General features: G+C 39.6%; 2 protein-coding genes across 2 annotated transcripts in view; both read right to left on the minus strand.

Annotated features, from left to right (window-relative positions):
* LOC115926389 (hydroxyacid oxidase 1-like) overlaps positions 1 to 8,131 on the minus strand; it is a 9,784-nt gene extending 1,653 nt beyond the window's left edge. Inside the window, exons 1-3 of the mRNA XM_030991061.1 lie at positions 7,864 to 8,131; positions 3,978 to 4,129; positions 282 to 373 (exon numbers count right to left, since the gene is read on the minus strand). Coding sequence (XP_030846921.1) covers positions 282 to 373; positions 3,978 to 4,129; positions 7,864 to 8,012 — 393 coding nt within the window. The 5' untranslated portion in view covers positions 8,013 to 8,131. The remainder of the gene's footprint in view (positions 1 to 281; positions 374 to 3,977; positions 4,130 to 7,863) is intronic.
* Positions 8,132 to 10,087: 1,956 nt separating this feature from the next.
* On the minus strand, positions 10,088 to 18,211 carry LOC115918826 (hydroxyacid oxidase 1-like). The gene is made up of 8 exons (XM_030991734.1): positions 17,970 to 18,211; positions 15,690 to 15,841; positions 14,552 to 14,825; positions 13,652 to 13,824; positions 12,204 to 12,295; positions 11,661 to 11,822; positions 10,827 to 10,896; positions 10,088 to 10,422 (listed from the first exon to the last, which is right to left on the minus strand). The coding sequence occupies exons 1-8, from the start codon at positions 18,116 to 18,118 to the stop codon at positions 10,364 to 10,366; spliced, it is 1,131 nt and encodes a 376-aa protein (XP_030847594.1). The 5' UTR covers positions 18,119 to 18,211; the 3' UTR covers positions 10,088 to 10,363.

Here is an 18,211-nt window from a genome sequence, read left to right on the forward strand (position 1 = left end):
GGGGAGATTGAAGAAAGGTGGCGCCGGAAAAGCAGTCTTTTGTGGTGTAGGATTGAAGGGTGCATTAACAACAAAAACAACTTTAGAGGTAAAAGGAAGCTTCCCATAGTACTTCTGTTGATTTCATAAACTTTCTGGGAATACTCTTGTGGCCCACATCACCTTTCCTCCTGCCGAATAGGCACAAGGGGAAATAACTTTCCTATCGAATGAATGGCCCATCAAAAGTCTTATTAACATGTTTTCATTCCATAAAAATGCCAAAAAGCAACATTCGTTACCGGAGCAGGTACTCCATCCATGTGCCTTCCACCGTGAGCTGATACAATGATTCCAGAGACTCCGGCATCAGCCGCTTCCATCGCAGCCTCGCCTGTAACAAGAATCAAGAAGTTATGGGAGGAGATATTCTAAACATCATCGCAAAGACTTTCAAAAAAACCAACTCACAAGAGCAATTTCAATAAACAATTGTAAATCACATGTTACTGATAACACCATCATCATCATCATCACTAAAGTCAGCAATTTCCCTCTCACGAGGGGTTACTGACCATCAAGATGACACCCCCCCCCCACTTCTTCCTATCTCGAGCATCCTCCTCATTGAGATGAACATTACTGATCTTTTGGATCACCTTATCTTTTCACCAGGGGCGGTGACCACGGAAGGACGGGGGTACACGTCCCTCCACCGTCACCCCCCGGAAAATTTGAAAAAACGCAAAAAAAGAAAATGTATAGCAAATGCTGACTAAAGACTGCAACACACTTTTATGCTCTTGAGGGCCAAAGAGTGCAGCGTTTAGACGTATACATGTGCAAAAAAAAATCTTCTCGTTGCGCTAGCTTGCATAAAATCCTTCAAAATGTACAAGTAAATATTGTAGAAAATCTGTATTCCGTTGGTATCACGTAAGTACAGTTTACACTGTATGTTTACAAGATTAAGAGTTATAAAAATATAGAAATTCCGCTTCCTGTCTGATAACAGTCACTTCCGTCGCCTTCGCCCCTCTCGTTCACTATATGCTCCTCCCTCGTCCCTCGCATTTCGTCCCCCCGGTCATGAAGAAATCGTCACCTCTGCCTATCACCCCCAAAAAGGTTTTCCTTTCCGTTTGATGCCATCCACTTTAAGATCCCACGGTCTTTTCACAATTCATCATCTTCCCTTCTCCGTATCCGGACATCTACCCCCTGGACATCCACCCCAGGATACCCCCTCCCAGTCAACTACCCCCTAGAACAACTACCCCCTTTGAAAAATACCCCCAGGACAACTACCCCCGGAAAACTACCCCCAGACAACTACCCCCTAGGATAGATGTACTAGAGGATGGTTGTCGTTGGGGGTAATTGTGCGACGGGGTAGTTGCCTGGGGGTAGTTGTCTGGGGGTGGTTATCCGGGGGATGGATGTCCAGGGGGTAGGTGTCCCAGAATCTCCCTTGTCAACACATGTTCACACATCCATCTCAATCCACTTCTCTTTTCCACTTCCATTACGTGTTCAAGTAATATCATCAAACTTTAGCGAAAGTTCGGTATTCCTTACCTGTAAGAATACCCTTTAGCACGATTGGAAGTGACGTTATCGACTTGAGCCATGTGATATCATCCCATGTTTTGGGTGCGTCGTACTGCTGAGCCAGGTAATGACGTATGTTGACGTCACCAGAGCGGATGGCATCATGCACTTCTGGTATGTCTATGGCTAGATTCGTTGGTCTGTACGATAAGTTAAGGTGGGTGATGACGATAAATACTTCGTAAAAAAACGTGAAAATGAAGGTCTTATAGCGAATTCGAATCGTGAATAAGAAAAAAATGTTGAACATTAAATTTCCAATTAATTAAATCAAACGATTATTGTCAAAGAAATTTTATGAATCTTTTTTTTGTGTGCATAATGAATTATTGTCATCTAATAAAAGGACGTCACACGTAGCAGTCCACTATGCCGACGTGCAAATCTAAAAGGCCCTACTGACTCCTCGTCTGCAACGCTCATTATTTTGAAGCCCATATTGTACACGAGACGTTATTCCACTACGCGAAAAGGCGTCAATATAGATTTTATAATTCAATACAACTCATGACACTATGACAATACATTATGAGCAAGAGGCTTTATCCAGACATTTACGGATGCGCCTGAGTTGTCGATCAAACCAGCAACTAGTGTTCTATACGAACGCATTGGTTTGTGTAAATCGTTGTTGCGCAAATAGTTTTCGAACCTGATTTTCTATCATATTGCGAGGCCATCGTATCCTGTTTAAAGGGGTTGCGACTGTGCCTATAAATGGCGCCTTGACCTGTTATCTGCGTTTATAATAACCGAATGTGCTTGAATTATGCTGCAGTGGAAATAGTGTCTAGTGTGTGACATGGACCTTAAAAGGATCCAGTCGATCTCTAGCATAGCTTAAAAGACAATCCAGAATAATACTACCTCAGGCTTGGATCGTGATAGTATCTCGATGCTGAAGTTGCATGCGAAGATTTGTAGAATGAATAGTCTCCCCACAGAGGTAAATCGACGGTGAGAACGATAGCTTTGAATCCTTCTCTCTCGGCTTCCTTTACCACGTGTTCAGCCAACCGTCGATCTTTGAAGAGATATAGCTGCATCCATCGTAACCCTCCCGGGGCTGCCCGCGAAACTTCTGCGATGGATGCGTTAGCAAATGATGACATTATGAACAAGGTTCCAGAATCCGCAGTTCCTGGTGAATAATTTGACATTAGCACGGATAACCGAGTTAATAGCTATATAATCATTATCACTGTTAACATTTTTTTCAGAAGGAAGCTTCCTTTTTAAAATGGAATAGTCTGATGAGGAGATATCACTGTCATAGTGCTTGATGCATACCAGGGCCCCGTCTTACAAGGAGTTACGATTGATCCAAATCAATCGCAAGTTTGCAGTCTCCGGCAGTCGATCTCCTATCTCTTATGTACATAGTAACGATTGATATCAATCGCAAATAGGTTGCGATTGATATCAACTCTTTGTAAGACGGGGCCCATGCAGCTACCCATTTATTTCACCTTTGTCTAGAGTGGCAAATATATATAAATGTCCTATCAAATGACTTTAGTGCTGTGACAGGGATTCGAACCCCGTACCTTGTGTTTCACAGGTCCGTATTAAAGGAGCTACACAAAGAAAATTCACTAAAAACTCATAATTAGAACAAATTACATATGGATGGAAAGATTTTCTCTTGAAAAACACGAACAATTTGCTGAGAAATCATATAGATATCATGGAAAGGCGTAAAATGCAATTCTTCAAGACCCTCCTTAGACCCCCGAACGCCCCTGAACGTAAGTGAAACACACAAGCGTAGCGAGCTCTGAATTGTGACGTCACACACTGGACGAACAGATCAGTGCCGTGTAGCAGTATGCAGCTAGCCAGCCGTGTCTCGTATGTGACGTCACAAATATTGACGCTCTACAAAGGACCGCTGAAGGCAGAAAATCTGGATCTCAAAACTAACATTTTTGAGAGTTGATTACTGCGGGCCCCAAACATATTTTGAAGAGAAGAGTTGTCGATTTGATCGGCAAGGCTTCCCCTTCGCAATGATATGAGTTTTGCATCAATTGAAAACACTTTTGATTCTTCGATCGTGTGGTTACTTTAAATGTAAGTAATAGGCCATTTTCGTAATGTATTCAACTTTGATGCACACATTTTGAAGTGCCTTATTACAAACTATTTCATTCACCTGTCACAAACGATTGAATGTAAAACGTGATGTTTAAATAGGTAGAACAAATGAGCAAAATTGTTTGTCCTACCTAGTAACAATTAATGTATGCAACTCGCATTCCGACTATCGAAAAAAAAACAATTATCCATAGCAGGTGAATGACATAATTTGTAGCGTGTCACTTAACAAAGATTTATGCATTAAATTTGATTACATTACAAAAATGGTCTTCCGACTCTAAACGAACCTTTAGCCGATGCTGCTTCGGCGTCTGGATGGGCGAATTGTTGTGCTGCCGTTGGCGCAACGCAGATGGGCATGCTGATTGGTTGACCTAACACCGTCGTAGACAGAGAACGCTGCGTGATGTCACGGAGGATACGAGGACGAATCACGTAGCTAGAATGGACGAGAGGTGATCAGATATACAGGGTGAGTCAGAAAAAATGTCTCACTTTTTAAAAGTTGTACTGTTGGAAGCATGAATATTTAATTATGGGTTTAATGATATGTCTTGATAGAGTTATCCTACCAGTACATTTAGGTACCATTTTCATTTGAATCCCTTCACGCATGACTGAACATCAGACAATCTTTACAAGACTGCCATAATTGTCTTGCGCCTCACTCTAAACCCCGCGCATGGTTTTATTTTGATGACAAATGCAGCGATACAAAAATAAAGGAATCTGTCGCTTGTAAACAAAAAAAGACCCCATTGTATATTCAGCTGCACACACCGCGGTATGTTCGGCGTTTCAAGAGGGAACAAATGCCGTCCTTAATATCATTCCGGGGGGTTTTCAATTTGAAAGTCTGATCTCTTTGATTGTTAATTAACCCCTATCCTGTGTATTTACAAGCAAAAGATTTTAGTTATCAGAATCGGGTCATATCCCCTTTTGAATGGTTTGACATGCCATTACATTTATATACCCTAAACTCATTATAATTTGACAAATAATAGCTGTGCAATTATGTTCATTCTTTATGGAATGTCGTCTGCTTGGGCAGTATTGGTCAATATAGTGACGTCATTAAAACATCGTTATTTTTCCGGCGAATCTCTCGTATATCCCAGCTGCTAGGGTGGTGATTGTATTTGTATTTTTATAAATCACCCGATATGTAGTTGACCTAAAACTTGTACGATGGTCATCTGTTAGCTCACCAGTTTCTAGTGATACATTAGTTGACATATTTTGTGATTTTCTTTGAATTTCACCTTTAAGAAACAAAGTTATGGCTATCAAATCGGTTTTAATTGAGCTCAGCTTTTCGGATATTCGCAAAACGTGGTCTCACAGTTATTCGCTGATCTAAGCTTTGTTCATACATGAGGTACCAAACAACCCGAAAAAAGGGTAGGCCTATATTATATCATATCATATTATATTATATCATATTACATTAAGTTATATAGCATATTGTGTTACAATTTTTATTTTATATTATATTGTACTTTATTAAAACGTCAATCTTTCATTGGAAACAGGAAATTTCCCTGATCAAATGAAAATTGGTAAAGTCACTCCACTGTTTAAAAAAGGTAATAAACATGATACAGGGAATTATAGACTCATTTCTGATTGACCAGTTCTCTACAAACGCATGACATTTTATATCATCATCAGTACGGATTTAGACGAATGTATAGCACTAAATTATCAGTAATTAATCTTATGAATACGGTATTGAAAAGTATATAAAAAAAAAACGAAGGATGTGTTACGCTTGGTGTGTTTCTTGACTTTCAAAAGGCTTTTGACACAATAAACCATAACATATTATTTAAAAAGCTATCATATTATGGCATCCGAGGACATGCACTGAAATGGCTCGAAAGCTATCTTAGTGACAGAATGCAGTATGTGAAATACAAAGAGTCATCATCAAAAAGTAGATATATCAAATGAAGTGTACCACAAGGTTTTATCTTAGGACCAACTCTGTTTTTAATCTATATAATTGACAAGCCAATAGTGACAAATTATTTCAATTTCAGACTACTTGCAGATGATTCTAATATTTTTCATACTTTTCCCAAAGGTGTAGATCAAATAGATGAGTCTGATGTAAATGAAAATCCAAATTCAATACAGAATTGGTGCACTGCAAATAAGCTGACTATCAATGCGTCAAAAACAATTTCATCTACTTTAGTAGCTGTAGAAGAAAGGCCATGCTTAGAGGGAGATTAAAATATCTGAGGCAGAATTAAGAGAAGTGAAGGAAGCAACACTTGTTGGCATTACCATTGACAGACATTCAACATGAAATTCACATATAAAATCTGTTAATGACTATAAACGGAGAAAGGTCGGTATCCTCTTTAAATTACGGCTCTTTGTCCCTAAACATATATTGATACTGTTGTATAAAGCTCTGATACAGCCACATATTATATATGGCATCGAGTTTTAGGGTAGTATTTATAAATCACAGTTGAATTGTATATTTTATACTTAAAAGCTGGCTGTATGTGCTATAAATTTCAAGCCACATCGTTCTCATACTAATGCACTGTTTCATTACCTCAAATTGTTGAATGTTTTTAAATTGCATAAATTATTTATTTGTACTTTTGTGTTTGATTTGATAAATGAACGATTACCTCATTCCTTAAAACATTATTGCAGTATGATACAACATGCATATTCCATAAGACAAAAAACGGGTCGACAATTACGTCTTCCTTTATTAAAAACAGACGAAGGAAAGTTTTCTGTTTGTAATTTTTGGAATATGCTTCCTACTGATCTAAGAATTGAGAGATCAAGAACCTCTTTTCGTAAAAAAAAACTTACAAAATTACTCTTGGGTAAGAACCAAGAATTATAACCTTGTAATAACATAGATGTAAATAGCAACTAATCTCGGTTTTTTTTTAATTGTAATATTATACACAAATCTTATTTAAAGGATTCAATTGTGGTGAATAAATTCAAATTTAAATTCAATTCAAATTCAAATTATATAATCATTCCGTAATAACCCATTATAACTATAAATTGGCACAACAATTGATAACAGGCATGCGCTGGGATCTTCCTTGCTCGCGGTTTATTTTTGTTCACACTCGCTTTATTGGCAGCTTACTATGATCGATAGGCCTATATCTGAGGGTTGTCGTGGAGCTAATCAAAGCCGTAAATGTATAATTCTACAAAGTCATTGTGCATTGCACGAAGCAATCATTCCCTCAATCGGTGTCTATTGTTTTGTGCAAAAATGCTCGTGTGGCATACGAGAGACCGTGCGAAGAAAGCTGCATGAACCCTTCAAGCGCTATCATTAATAGTAGATATAAAGATGCTGCATCCCCCCCGGAAATATTTTAGGAAGGGAAAATTACCCCCTTTTTACCCCCTTTTACCCCCTTCATAAACAGTGCCCTTTGCAGCGTAAATGTGTAACGACATAGGTAAATGAACTTTGGCATTGTTTGTTGTCGGTTAACAATAATTTTGTGACTATTATATGGTATATCCTTGGCGCAGTACATGATAAGCTACCAAATAGACTATTTACTTGTTATGTTTGCCTAACGCACCGACTGCAGGTCAACCAGTGCATGTATATGAACTATATTATACAGGGGTTTTAACATCATGATAGTCCTATTTGTTTCAGGTCACATGATTTTGCTATTATACCTAAATATTCAAGAATTTGTAACGCTTCTCTCCCGTCATACAACATGCAAAATAGGCCATTAAAAAATACAGTCATATCCAAATGTTTGTACACGTTTAACAAGCGTCGAGTTATAAAATTCACATGTTATTGTTTCTCAAAAGAATGCAAACTGCATACATTAGTTGTTGATGCATGAGACGGACAAACTCCGGGACAAACATTTTGCCTTTAGTGTATATACTTTGCATTCTGACCATTGACATATGATAATTGAGGTGAATGTAATGATTACATTTAAATTTACGAAAATGGCCGTGATGTCAGACAGCCGCAATTTTATGACAGGTATAATAGAGTAATGCTCTTCAAAACGATCGCTCTAAGTAGGAGCTCAGTATCACAGATAAATTTTTGTCAGTGAGCCGCGTTTAAATGTTTACAAAGCGTTATGTTATAAAGGCAACTAACCTACAACGTTTTTTTCAAACACCTACCGGTCAAAGGCAGCCATGCTATCTCGAAATGTCGATCTCCGTCCCGACGCATCGTTGTAAAATGACCAGCCTTCTGATGACAACAGCTCCTTAGCCCGACGTCGAAAATCCTCGATGGTCGTCAATGAGGTCTCTGACGAGGTCATCATGTTTCCTTCAAATGAAAACTATTGCGTATATGCAGTATACGCTGGAGATCGACTTGGGGCCTGCACCGTTTCTCGAAACAGTCATAAGTCTAACTCCTTGGATAACTGGATCAGCGCCAGTAAGCTCATTGTCTGATAAGCATTTCACGAAGCCCTCTTTGCCAGAATAAAGTACATTGTTCATCCTGACAAATATTAGGGACTTTTAGATTTGCACGACGACAATGTGGATTGCTACGATCGACGTCCTTTTAATGCACTGCCTTTAATGGACGTCACACGTATCAGTCCACGCAAATCTAAAAGTCCCTAATAAGAAGTTATGACGCCTCCGTCCCTGTCCTGTCTCTGTCATAACTTTTTAGTCGATGTGCAACGCCCTCACAAACCATTTAGGCTATGGCTGGCAAAAGGACTAGCAATCCCCCAGCTGTGACCTTTCTACACATTCCCTTAAACAGGGATTTGTCTTTCTTTAAACATTTCAAATTGTATGAAAAATATGTCATGTTTATAGATCTGTCCTTTTTCTTCAATGAACTAAACTGATTCTATCAAATTTTCGGAAGCAAAACAAAATTAAAAAAATTAGTGCTCTCATTTTCCATAGTTTTACATACTTTTTCAAAAATTCATTACTTTCTTATTAGTTGTCTGATTTTGTTCAAACTTGTTTTGATTGGTTTGTCTGATTTTTCTGCTTCTATTGAAAGTAAGTTATTTTTGGAGTGGACTTGGTCTTTAAGCAGAATTAAATCGAACGTAGAAAATAGGTTTTACACTTGAACTTTATAGTATTTATAGGCAACATTATTATTATTTGAGATGAGTCTTATTATTTTAAACATTCGCCGGGTTTATAGGCTAGCTTACTGATCTATTTCCAGTAAGTTTTTGAAAAATCAATTCAATGTACTGTATCTTCATCATAATCATTCTGCAAATCATAGAATTCCTCCTTGAATGATTTGTATTCTCGCAGAATACACATTTACTACTATATGAACACACGATTACTACAACGAATAAATAATGCTACTTTTAATGGGATCATGCACGTTTATGGATTCAAACAAACGGCAAAAATTGTACCCATAAAATCTTAGGAGTGGAAAGGTGTGATTGCATCATCAACTGTATTATCAATATTAGGCCAACAAAAAAAAATAATTTAGTGTTCCTCGATTGCTATTCTGGAGTAGGGGCGGGTGGGCGGATTTTTTATTGTGTGTGTGTGTGTGTGTGTGTGTCATCTTGTGATTTTGTTCCCCCTCCCCCTCCCATTTAAAAAAAATTCTTTAAATAATTTGTTTCCATAATTTTAATTTTTTTATTGGGATGTCAAGCATTTAAACAAACACAGTCTATAAAACACTTTAATATGGTAATAGACTAGTTTAATGTACAATGAATATCAAGACCAACATAAGGTATTTTTGGCTTTGAAATACAGTACCTTTTAAATCTCCATTGTACTACTTATCAGGGGGTCTCAACTCCGCTTCTGCATCCGTCTAGCCATTGGGAGATTTTGGAGAGTCAAAAAGTGTATGCTGTTTCCACTTTTCATGTATTAGCCTATGGAGACGACAATTTTTTAGTGCACCAGCGAAATGGGGATTTTGGACTGCGCGCAGCGCGCAAAATATTTAAATTAAAATTTGAAATATTCATGAGCTCTTTTCCACTTATGATGCAAAGAATAGTCAAATTATAAACGAAGTACAGAACTGCTATATGAACGTTTATCCTCCATCTAGTATTGGAGTATGTAAATACAATAAAGCTAGTCTAGGGTTAATAAAGAAAAGGTAAGTCTAATATCAGCACACCCTCCGCACACGTCCATCCACACAAACGGACGTTCGATCCATAGGTTCGAATACAGAGAGAGCCGAGAGAGAGTGGGCCGGGGGACAAGCCTGCTTTTCTTTCAGTTCGGTTTTCATCCTAATCGGAATAACCCAGTTTGATCTTAAAAGATCTGTTTTGTATTACAATTACAGAATCACATGTTCCATTTCACAAAACATGCTCATTAATTAGAAATTAACGAAAAATTACAATTTAAAATTCTCACGCTATACTTTATGGTGTATCTGATCGGATATGAATTGGCAAGAAAACGAATTTCGACCAATCAGTGGGGAGAGAGAGAGAGAGAGATAGATAGATAGAGAGAGAGATATATGGAGAGAGTTGGGGTATAGGGTTACGGTCTAAGCCAGCTCCTAAGTTCAAGTTTTTTTCTCGGATGAACTGGGAAGTGACATTCTTGTGCCTCTTAGCTTTGTCTGTGAATGAGAGACAATTCCTCTCAGCTGGACGTAGTTTGATCGATGAGGGTGGATTCATAGGTAAGATTTCCGAGCTATCAGTGATGGCGGAATGTCTTGAATACTGGTGCAACCTGTCAAATATCAAGCAAACAGTGCAATTTCATGAGGTATGTGTATCCTTAAAGTGTACCAACCATCAGAATATATATATATATATATGTATATATTATTTGCTCTGTACTTCAGGGGTATGTAGAGCTTGTTATATTGATAATATACGAGCTCTAGATATTGCATCTACAAAGAGATATTGTAAGACAATAAACATAATACTTGTCAGTATTTCGTTACTTGTATTTATTTATGGTTTATATATGTCATTTAATTTGTGGATATTTGAGTGGAAAATAAATCAAATCAAATCAAATCAAATCAAATCAAATCAAACAATCTGTCCCAACATAAAAGATGAAACAACAAATGTCAACTCTATCGACTACAATTTATTTCAGACAGGCAAACATGGTAAACTTACCTGAAATGCCTAGAGCTGTGTCCAGTTCGAATCGTAAGATTGATAATACCTTAGTAACTCCAGCCGGACCCTGTGAAAAAGAAAAAGAAAAAGAAATAGAAATATGAAAATGTGCCTAAAATATGAAGGTTTTTATATGTGCCGGAACATAGATATATTAGCCGCGGGTATCATGCGTACAACTGTAATAAGCATACGAGAAGAACAAGATTGCAATTAAATGAATTGTGAGTTCTAAACTCCTTACGCTACTCCATAGACTAGTCTAAGACAGTGAAAGTATAAAGTCTGAGTAAGACCGATCGGTAGTCTCCTTGACATTGAGTTCTCAGCTCCTTTCATATTCACACGTTCACTACTCCCCTGACTTTACGTGTGAGTCTAAGTCTCAGCAAGACCGTTCTGTAGTCTCGATCCTGACCCGTGAATTCTCAGCTCCTTCCATATTCACACGTTCACTACTCCCCTGACTATACGTGTGAGTCTCAGTCTCAGTAAGACTGATCGGTAGTTTCCTGGACCGTGAATTCTCAGCTCCTTCATATTCACACGTTACTCCCCTGACTATACGTGTAAGTCTAAGTCTCAGTGAGACCGATCGGTAGTCTCCTGGACCGTGAATTCTCAGCTCCTTCATATTCACACGTTCACTACTCCCCTGACTATACGTGTTAGTCTAAGTCTGAGTAAGACCGATCGGTAGTCTCCTTGACCGTGAATTCTCAGCTCCTTCCATATTCACACGCTACTCCCTGGATTAGTGTAAGTTTAAGTCTAAGTCTCAGTAAGATCGATCGGTACAGTCTCCTGGCCCAGGAGTTCCCAGCTACTTACATCACAAGCTAGCCCCCAGAGGGCTGGTCTACCTATTAGTACTGCCCGTGCCCCCAATCCGAGAGCCTTGAGTGCATCGGTTCCTGATCGTACCCCTCCATCCATGTAAACCTCAACACCACGACCTTTGACCGCTGACACTACTTCCGCAAGGACGTCAATCTGTGAACAGATTAAAAAACTTTCACTTGCACGAGATTATGAACATAATTCACTTCCATGACGGCAATGAAATTTTGAGAAATTAGAGAGGATGTTGAGGGGGAGATTGAAGAAAGGTGGCGCCGGGAAAGCAGTCTTTTGTGGTGTAGGATTGAAGGGTGCATTAACAACAAAAACAACTTTAGAGGTAAAAGGAAGCTTCTCATAGTACTTCTGTTGATTTCATAAACTTTCTGGGAATACTTTTGTGGCCCACATCACCTTTCCTCCTGCCGAATAGGCACAAGGGGACATAACTTTCCTATCGAATGAATGGCCCATCAAAAGTCTTATTAACATGTTTTCATTCCATAAAAAGGCCAAAAAAGCAACATTCGTTACCGGAGCAGGTACTCCATCCATGTGCCTTCCACCGTGAGCTGATACAATGATTCCAGAGACTCCGGCATCAGCCGCTTCCATCGCAGCCTCGCCTGTAACAAATATCAAGAAGTTATATGAGAGGGGGGGGGGGGGGGTTCTAAACATCATCACAAAGACCGTTAAAAAATTAACTCACAAAAGCAATTTCAATAAAGAATTGTAAATCACATGTTACTGATAACACCATCATCATCATCACTAAAGTCAGCAATTTCCCTCTCACGAGGGGTTACTGACCATCAAGATGACACCCCCCCCCCCCACTTCTTCCTATCTCGAGCATCCTCCTCATTGAGATATACATTACTGATCTTTTTGATCACCTTATCTTTTCACCAGGGGCGGTGACCACGGAAGGACGGGGGTACACGTCCCTCCACCGTCACCCCCCGGACAAATTTGAAAAAACGCAAAAAAAGAAAATGTATAGCAAATGCTGACTAAAGACTGCAACACACTTTTATGCTCTTGAGGGCCAAAGAGTGCAGCGTTTAGACGTATACATGTGCAAAAAAAAAATCTTCTCGTTGCGCTAGCTTGCATAAAATCCTTCAAAATGTACAAGTAAATATTGTAGAAAATCTGTATTCCGTTGGTATCACGTAAGTACAGTTTACACTGTATGTTTACAAGATTAAGAGTTATAGAAATATAGAAATTCCGCTTCCTGTCTGATAACAGTCACTTCCGTCGCCTTCGCCCCTCTCGTTCACTATATGCTCCTCCCTCGTCCCTCGCATTTCGTCCCCCCGGTCATGAAGAAATCGTCACCTCTGCCTATCACCCCCAAAATGGTTTTCCTTTCCGTTTGATGCCATCCACTTTAAGATCCCACGGTCTTTTCACAATTCATCATCTTCCCTTCTCCGTATCCGGACACCTACCCCCTGGACATCCACCCCAGGATACCCCCCCCCCAGTCAACTACCCCCTAGAACAACTACCCCCTAGGACAACTACCCCCGGGCAACTACCCCTGAGCAACTACTCCCATACAACTACCCCCTAGCACAACTTCCCCTAGCATAACTTCCCCCGGACAACTACCCCCTTTGAAAAATACCCCCAGGACAACTACCCCGGAAAACTACCCCCAGACAACTACCCCCTAGGATACTTGTACTAGAGGATGGTTGTCGTTGGGGGTAATTGTCTGGGGGTAGTTGTCCGGGGGGTAGTTGTCCGGGCGTAGCTGTCCTAGGGGGTAGATGTGCGACGGGGTAGTTGCCTGGGGGTAGTTGTCTGGGGGTGGTTATCCGGGAGATGGATGTCCAGGGGGTAGGAGTCCCAGAATCTCCCTTGTCAACACATGATCACACATCCATCTCAATCCACTTCTCTTTTCTACTTCCATTACGTGTTCAAGTAATATCATCAAACTTTAGCGAAAGTTCGGTATTCCTTACCTGTAAGAATACCCTTTAGCACGATTGGAAGTGACGTTATCGACTTGAGCCATGTGATATCATCCCATGTTTTGGGTGCGTCGTACTGCTGAGCCAGGTAATGACGTATGTTGACGTCACCAGAGCGGATGGCATCATGCACTTCTGGTATGTCTATGGCTAGATTCGTTGGTCTGTACGATAAGTTAAGGTGGGTGATGACGATAAATACTTCGTAAAAAAACGTGAAAATGAAGGTCTTATAGCGAATTCGAATCGTGAATAAGAAAAAAATGTTGAACATTAAATTTCCAATTAATTAAATCAAACGATTATTGTCAAAGAAATTTTATGAATTTTTTTTTGTGTGCATAATGAATTATTGTCATCTAATAAAAGGACGTCACACGTAGCAGTCCACTATGCCGACGTGCAAATCTAAAAGGCACTACTGACTCCTCGTCTGCAACGCTCATTATTTTGAAGCCCATATTGTACACGAGACGTTATTCCACTACGCGAAAAGGCGTCAATATACATTTTATAATTCAATACAATTCATGACACTATGACAATACATTATGAGCAAAGAGGCTTTATCCAGACATTTACGGATGCGCCTGAGTTGTCGATCAAACCAGCAACTAGTGTTCTATACGAACGCATTGGTTTGTGTAAATTGTTGTTGCGCAAATAGTTTTCGAACCTGATTTTCTATCATATTGCGAGGCCATCGTATCCTGTTTAAAGGGGTTGCGACTGTGCCTATAAATGGCGCCTTGACCTGTTATCTGCGTTTATAATAACCGAATGTGCTTGAATTATGCTGCAGTGGAAATAGTGTCTAGTGTGTGACATGGACCTTAAAAGGATCCAGTCGATCTCTAGCATAGCTTAAAAGACAATCCAGAATAATACTACCTCAGGCTTGGATCGTGATAGTATCTCGATGCTGAAGTTGCATGCGAAGATTTGTAGAATGAATAGTCTCCCCACAGAGGTAAATCGACGGTGAGAACGATAGCTTTGAATCCTTCTCTCTCGGCTTCCTTTACCACGTGTTCAGCCAACCGTCGATCTTTGAAGAGATATAGCTGCATCCATCGTAACCCTCCCGGGGCTGCCCGCGAAACTTCTGCGATGGATGCGTTAGCAAATGATGACATTATGAACAAGGTTCCAGAATCCGCAGTTCCTAGTAAATAATTTGACATTAGCACGGATAACCGAGTTAATAGCTATATATTTATTATCACTGTTAACATTTTTTTTAAAGAAGAAAGCTTCCTTTTTAAATGGAAAGGTCTGATGAGGGGATATCACTGTCATAGTGCTCGATGCATACCAGGGCCCCGTCTTACAAGGAGTTACGATTGATCCAATCGCAAGTTTGCAGTCTCCTATCTCTTATTTCATAGGTTGCGATTGTTATCAACTCTTTGTAAGACGGGGCCCAGGTACCCATTTATTTTACCTTTGTCTACGGTGGCAAATATATATAAATGTCCTATCAAAGGACTTGAGTGCTGTGACAGGATTCGAACCCCGTACCTTGTGTTTCACAGGCCTACCGGAGGCTTGTCCACTAGTTACAACACCTCGTTCAATTAGATGATGCATGTCGGTCAGCGAGGTGGGAAGATGTGGTGGAGGGATAGTTGGTCGGGATGGGGTGGGGATTGGGTATCGGTCCCTATTACATGCATTGTAATATGCCATCTTCGAATGTATCTTAATTTAATGCAAATCATTATCTTGAAGTGCCGGTTTAACCATACTCATTTGTCCCAAAAGATCGTAGTGTAATCAAAACCGTTGGGAAAACGGTTTTTGAAATTTCAAATTTCAATCATAAATATCTTGATAATCAGACAGGCGATCGGCTTGTAAAAGTCATGTGATTCCTGACTGACCTAAAGGTTTATAATTATGATTGCAGCATGAACTAAATCCAGGATTTTGTTTAGAATGTGAGACCAAGATACCCAATCCCTTTAACAAAGATTTATGCATTAAGTTTGATTACATTACGGAAATTATCCATTGACTTCAAACGAACCTTTAGCCGATGCTACTTCGGCGTCTGGATGGGCGAATCGCTGTGCTTCCGCTGGCGCAACGCAGATGGGCATGCTGATTGGTTGACCTAACACCGTCGTAGACAGAGAACGCTGCGTGATGTCACGGAGGATACGAGGACGAATCACGTAGCTAGAATTGAAGAGAGATGATCATATAGATATATATATAGAGAGAGAGAGAGAGAAGAAAAAAAAGTGGGAGAGAGAAAGAGGGAGAGAGAAAGGGGTAGATATCACCTGCACAAGTTCTAGGCAGAAAAATTACTCAAATATGATAGTCCACAATACGCTGACCTGTATTCCTTCATCTCTAAGTTATGGCCTCCGCTGTCAAATCAGTTCCAATATAGGTCAGCTTTTCGGATATCCGCAAGTGGTGGTCTCACAGTTATCCGCTAATCTAAGCTTCGTTCACACTTGAGGTAAATAAACATCCCGAAAAAAGGTAAATTATATTATTTTATATTATATTATTATATATCATGTTATAAACCATATTGTGTTCAATAATTGTTATTTTATATCATATTGTACTTTATTATATAATCATTCCGTAATAACCCATTATAACTTTAAATAGGAACCCAGGCATGCTCTGGGATCTTCCTTGCTCATGGGTTATTTTTGTTCACACTCACTTTATTCATGAAAATTACTTTGTTTCATAAAGGATTTCTCTTTGGTTTTTTGAGGTAGGTATTACATCTTGTATGAAAGAGGAAGTTGCGTATCCAGACGTTTTCCTCAAGAGGGGCAAATCATTTTATATAAGAATAATTGGCAACTTACTGTGATCAATACGTCTATTATCTATCATGGAGCTAATCAAAGCCGGAAATGTATAATTCTGCAAAGCCATTGTGCATTGCACAAAGCAATAATTCCCTCAATATTGTTTTGTGCAAAACTGCTCGTGTGGCAAACAAGCGACCGTTCAAAGGGGCGAAGAAAGCAGCAGCATCCCCCGGAAATCTTTTAGGAAGGGGAAATTGCCCTCTTTCTCCACCAAATACGCTAGTGGAAAGAGGTTTCATAAACAGTGCCCTTTGCAGTGTAAATGTGTAACGACATAGATAAATGAACTTTGGAAGCAGGCATTGTTTGTTGTTGGTTGGCAATCATTTTGTGACTATTATATGGTATATCCTTGGCGCAGTACATGATAAGCTACAACATAGACTATTTACTTGTTATGTTTGCCTAACGCACCGACTATACAGATCAATTATATACAGGGTTTTTAACATCACGATAGTCCCGTTCGTTTCAGGTCATATGATTATGCTATCATACCTGAATATTCAAAAATTTGTAACGCTTCTCTCCCGTCATACAACATGTAAAATAGGCCATTAAAAAATACAATCCTATCCAAATGTATACACGATAACCAAGCGTCGAGTTATAAGATTCACGTGTTATTGTTTCTCACACGAATGCAAACCGCATACATTAGTTGTTGCTGCATGAGTCGGACAAACATTCTGCCTTTATTGTATGTACATGTACTTTGCATTCTGACCATTGAAATATATAATTGAGGTGAATGTAATGATTACATTACGAAAATGCCTATTTTTGTTATCTCGTAACGCCCCTCTCCAGTCATACTCCACGTACAGTTCTCATCACTATGAACATGACAGACAATGAAAGCGGACAAAATATACAGTTCCTCAGGTAGACAAAGGAACATCCCTTCACTGCTATTATGTAAACATGTGTAGAACAGGTGAATATGGATGTGACACCTGTTCTACACATTTTTACACAATAGCAGTGAAGGGATGTCCCTTTGTCTACCTGAGGAACTGTATATTTTGTCCGCTTTCATTGTCTGTCATGTTCATAGTGCATTCTCTATTGTTACGTAAATGTACGGTACAGTGAATCTGATTTTTGGTTACTTTATTTCCCCATGTCTATCACATCAAGGGGATGACAGTGGTGATTGAAGGGGGGGGGGGGTGGGCGAGGCTTCAGGAATGCTGAAAAAATATTAAGTTATGCGCTGCTACACTTCTGCAGTGGACATTGCATAATTAATTGAGTGTTCTTTTGTCGTGATGTCAGACAGCCGCAATTTTGACGGGTACAATAGTGTAATGCTCTTCAAAACGATCGCTTTATTTAGGGGTTCAGTATCACAGATAAATTTCTGTCAGTGGGCCGTGTTTAAATGTTTACAAAGCGTAATGTTATAAAGGCAACTAACCTACAACGTTTGTTTGATACATTTTACGGTTTCAAACACCTACCGGTCAAAGGCAGCCATGCTATCTCGAAATGTCGATCTCCGTCCCGACGCATCGTTGTAAAATGACCAGCCTTCCGATGACACCAGCTCCTTAGCCCGACGTCGAAAATCCCCGATGGTCGTCAATGAGGTCCCTGACGAGGTCGTCATGTTTCCATCAAATGAAAACTATTGCGTATATGCATTATACGTTGGAGATCGACTAGGGGCCTGCACCGTTTCTCGAAACATTCATAAGTCTAA

Source organism: Strongylocentrotus purpuratus, unplaced genomic scaffold (assembly GCF_000002235.5).
Source record: "Strongylocentrotus purpuratus isolate Spur 01 unplaced genomic scaffold, Spur_5.0 spur5_scaffold_2, whole genome shotgun sequence".
In the NCBI taxonomy this organism is placed as follows: domain Eukaryota; kingdom Metazoa; phylum Echinodermata; class Echinoidea; order Camarodonta; family Strongylocentrotidae; genus Strongylocentrotus; species Strongylocentrotus purpuratus.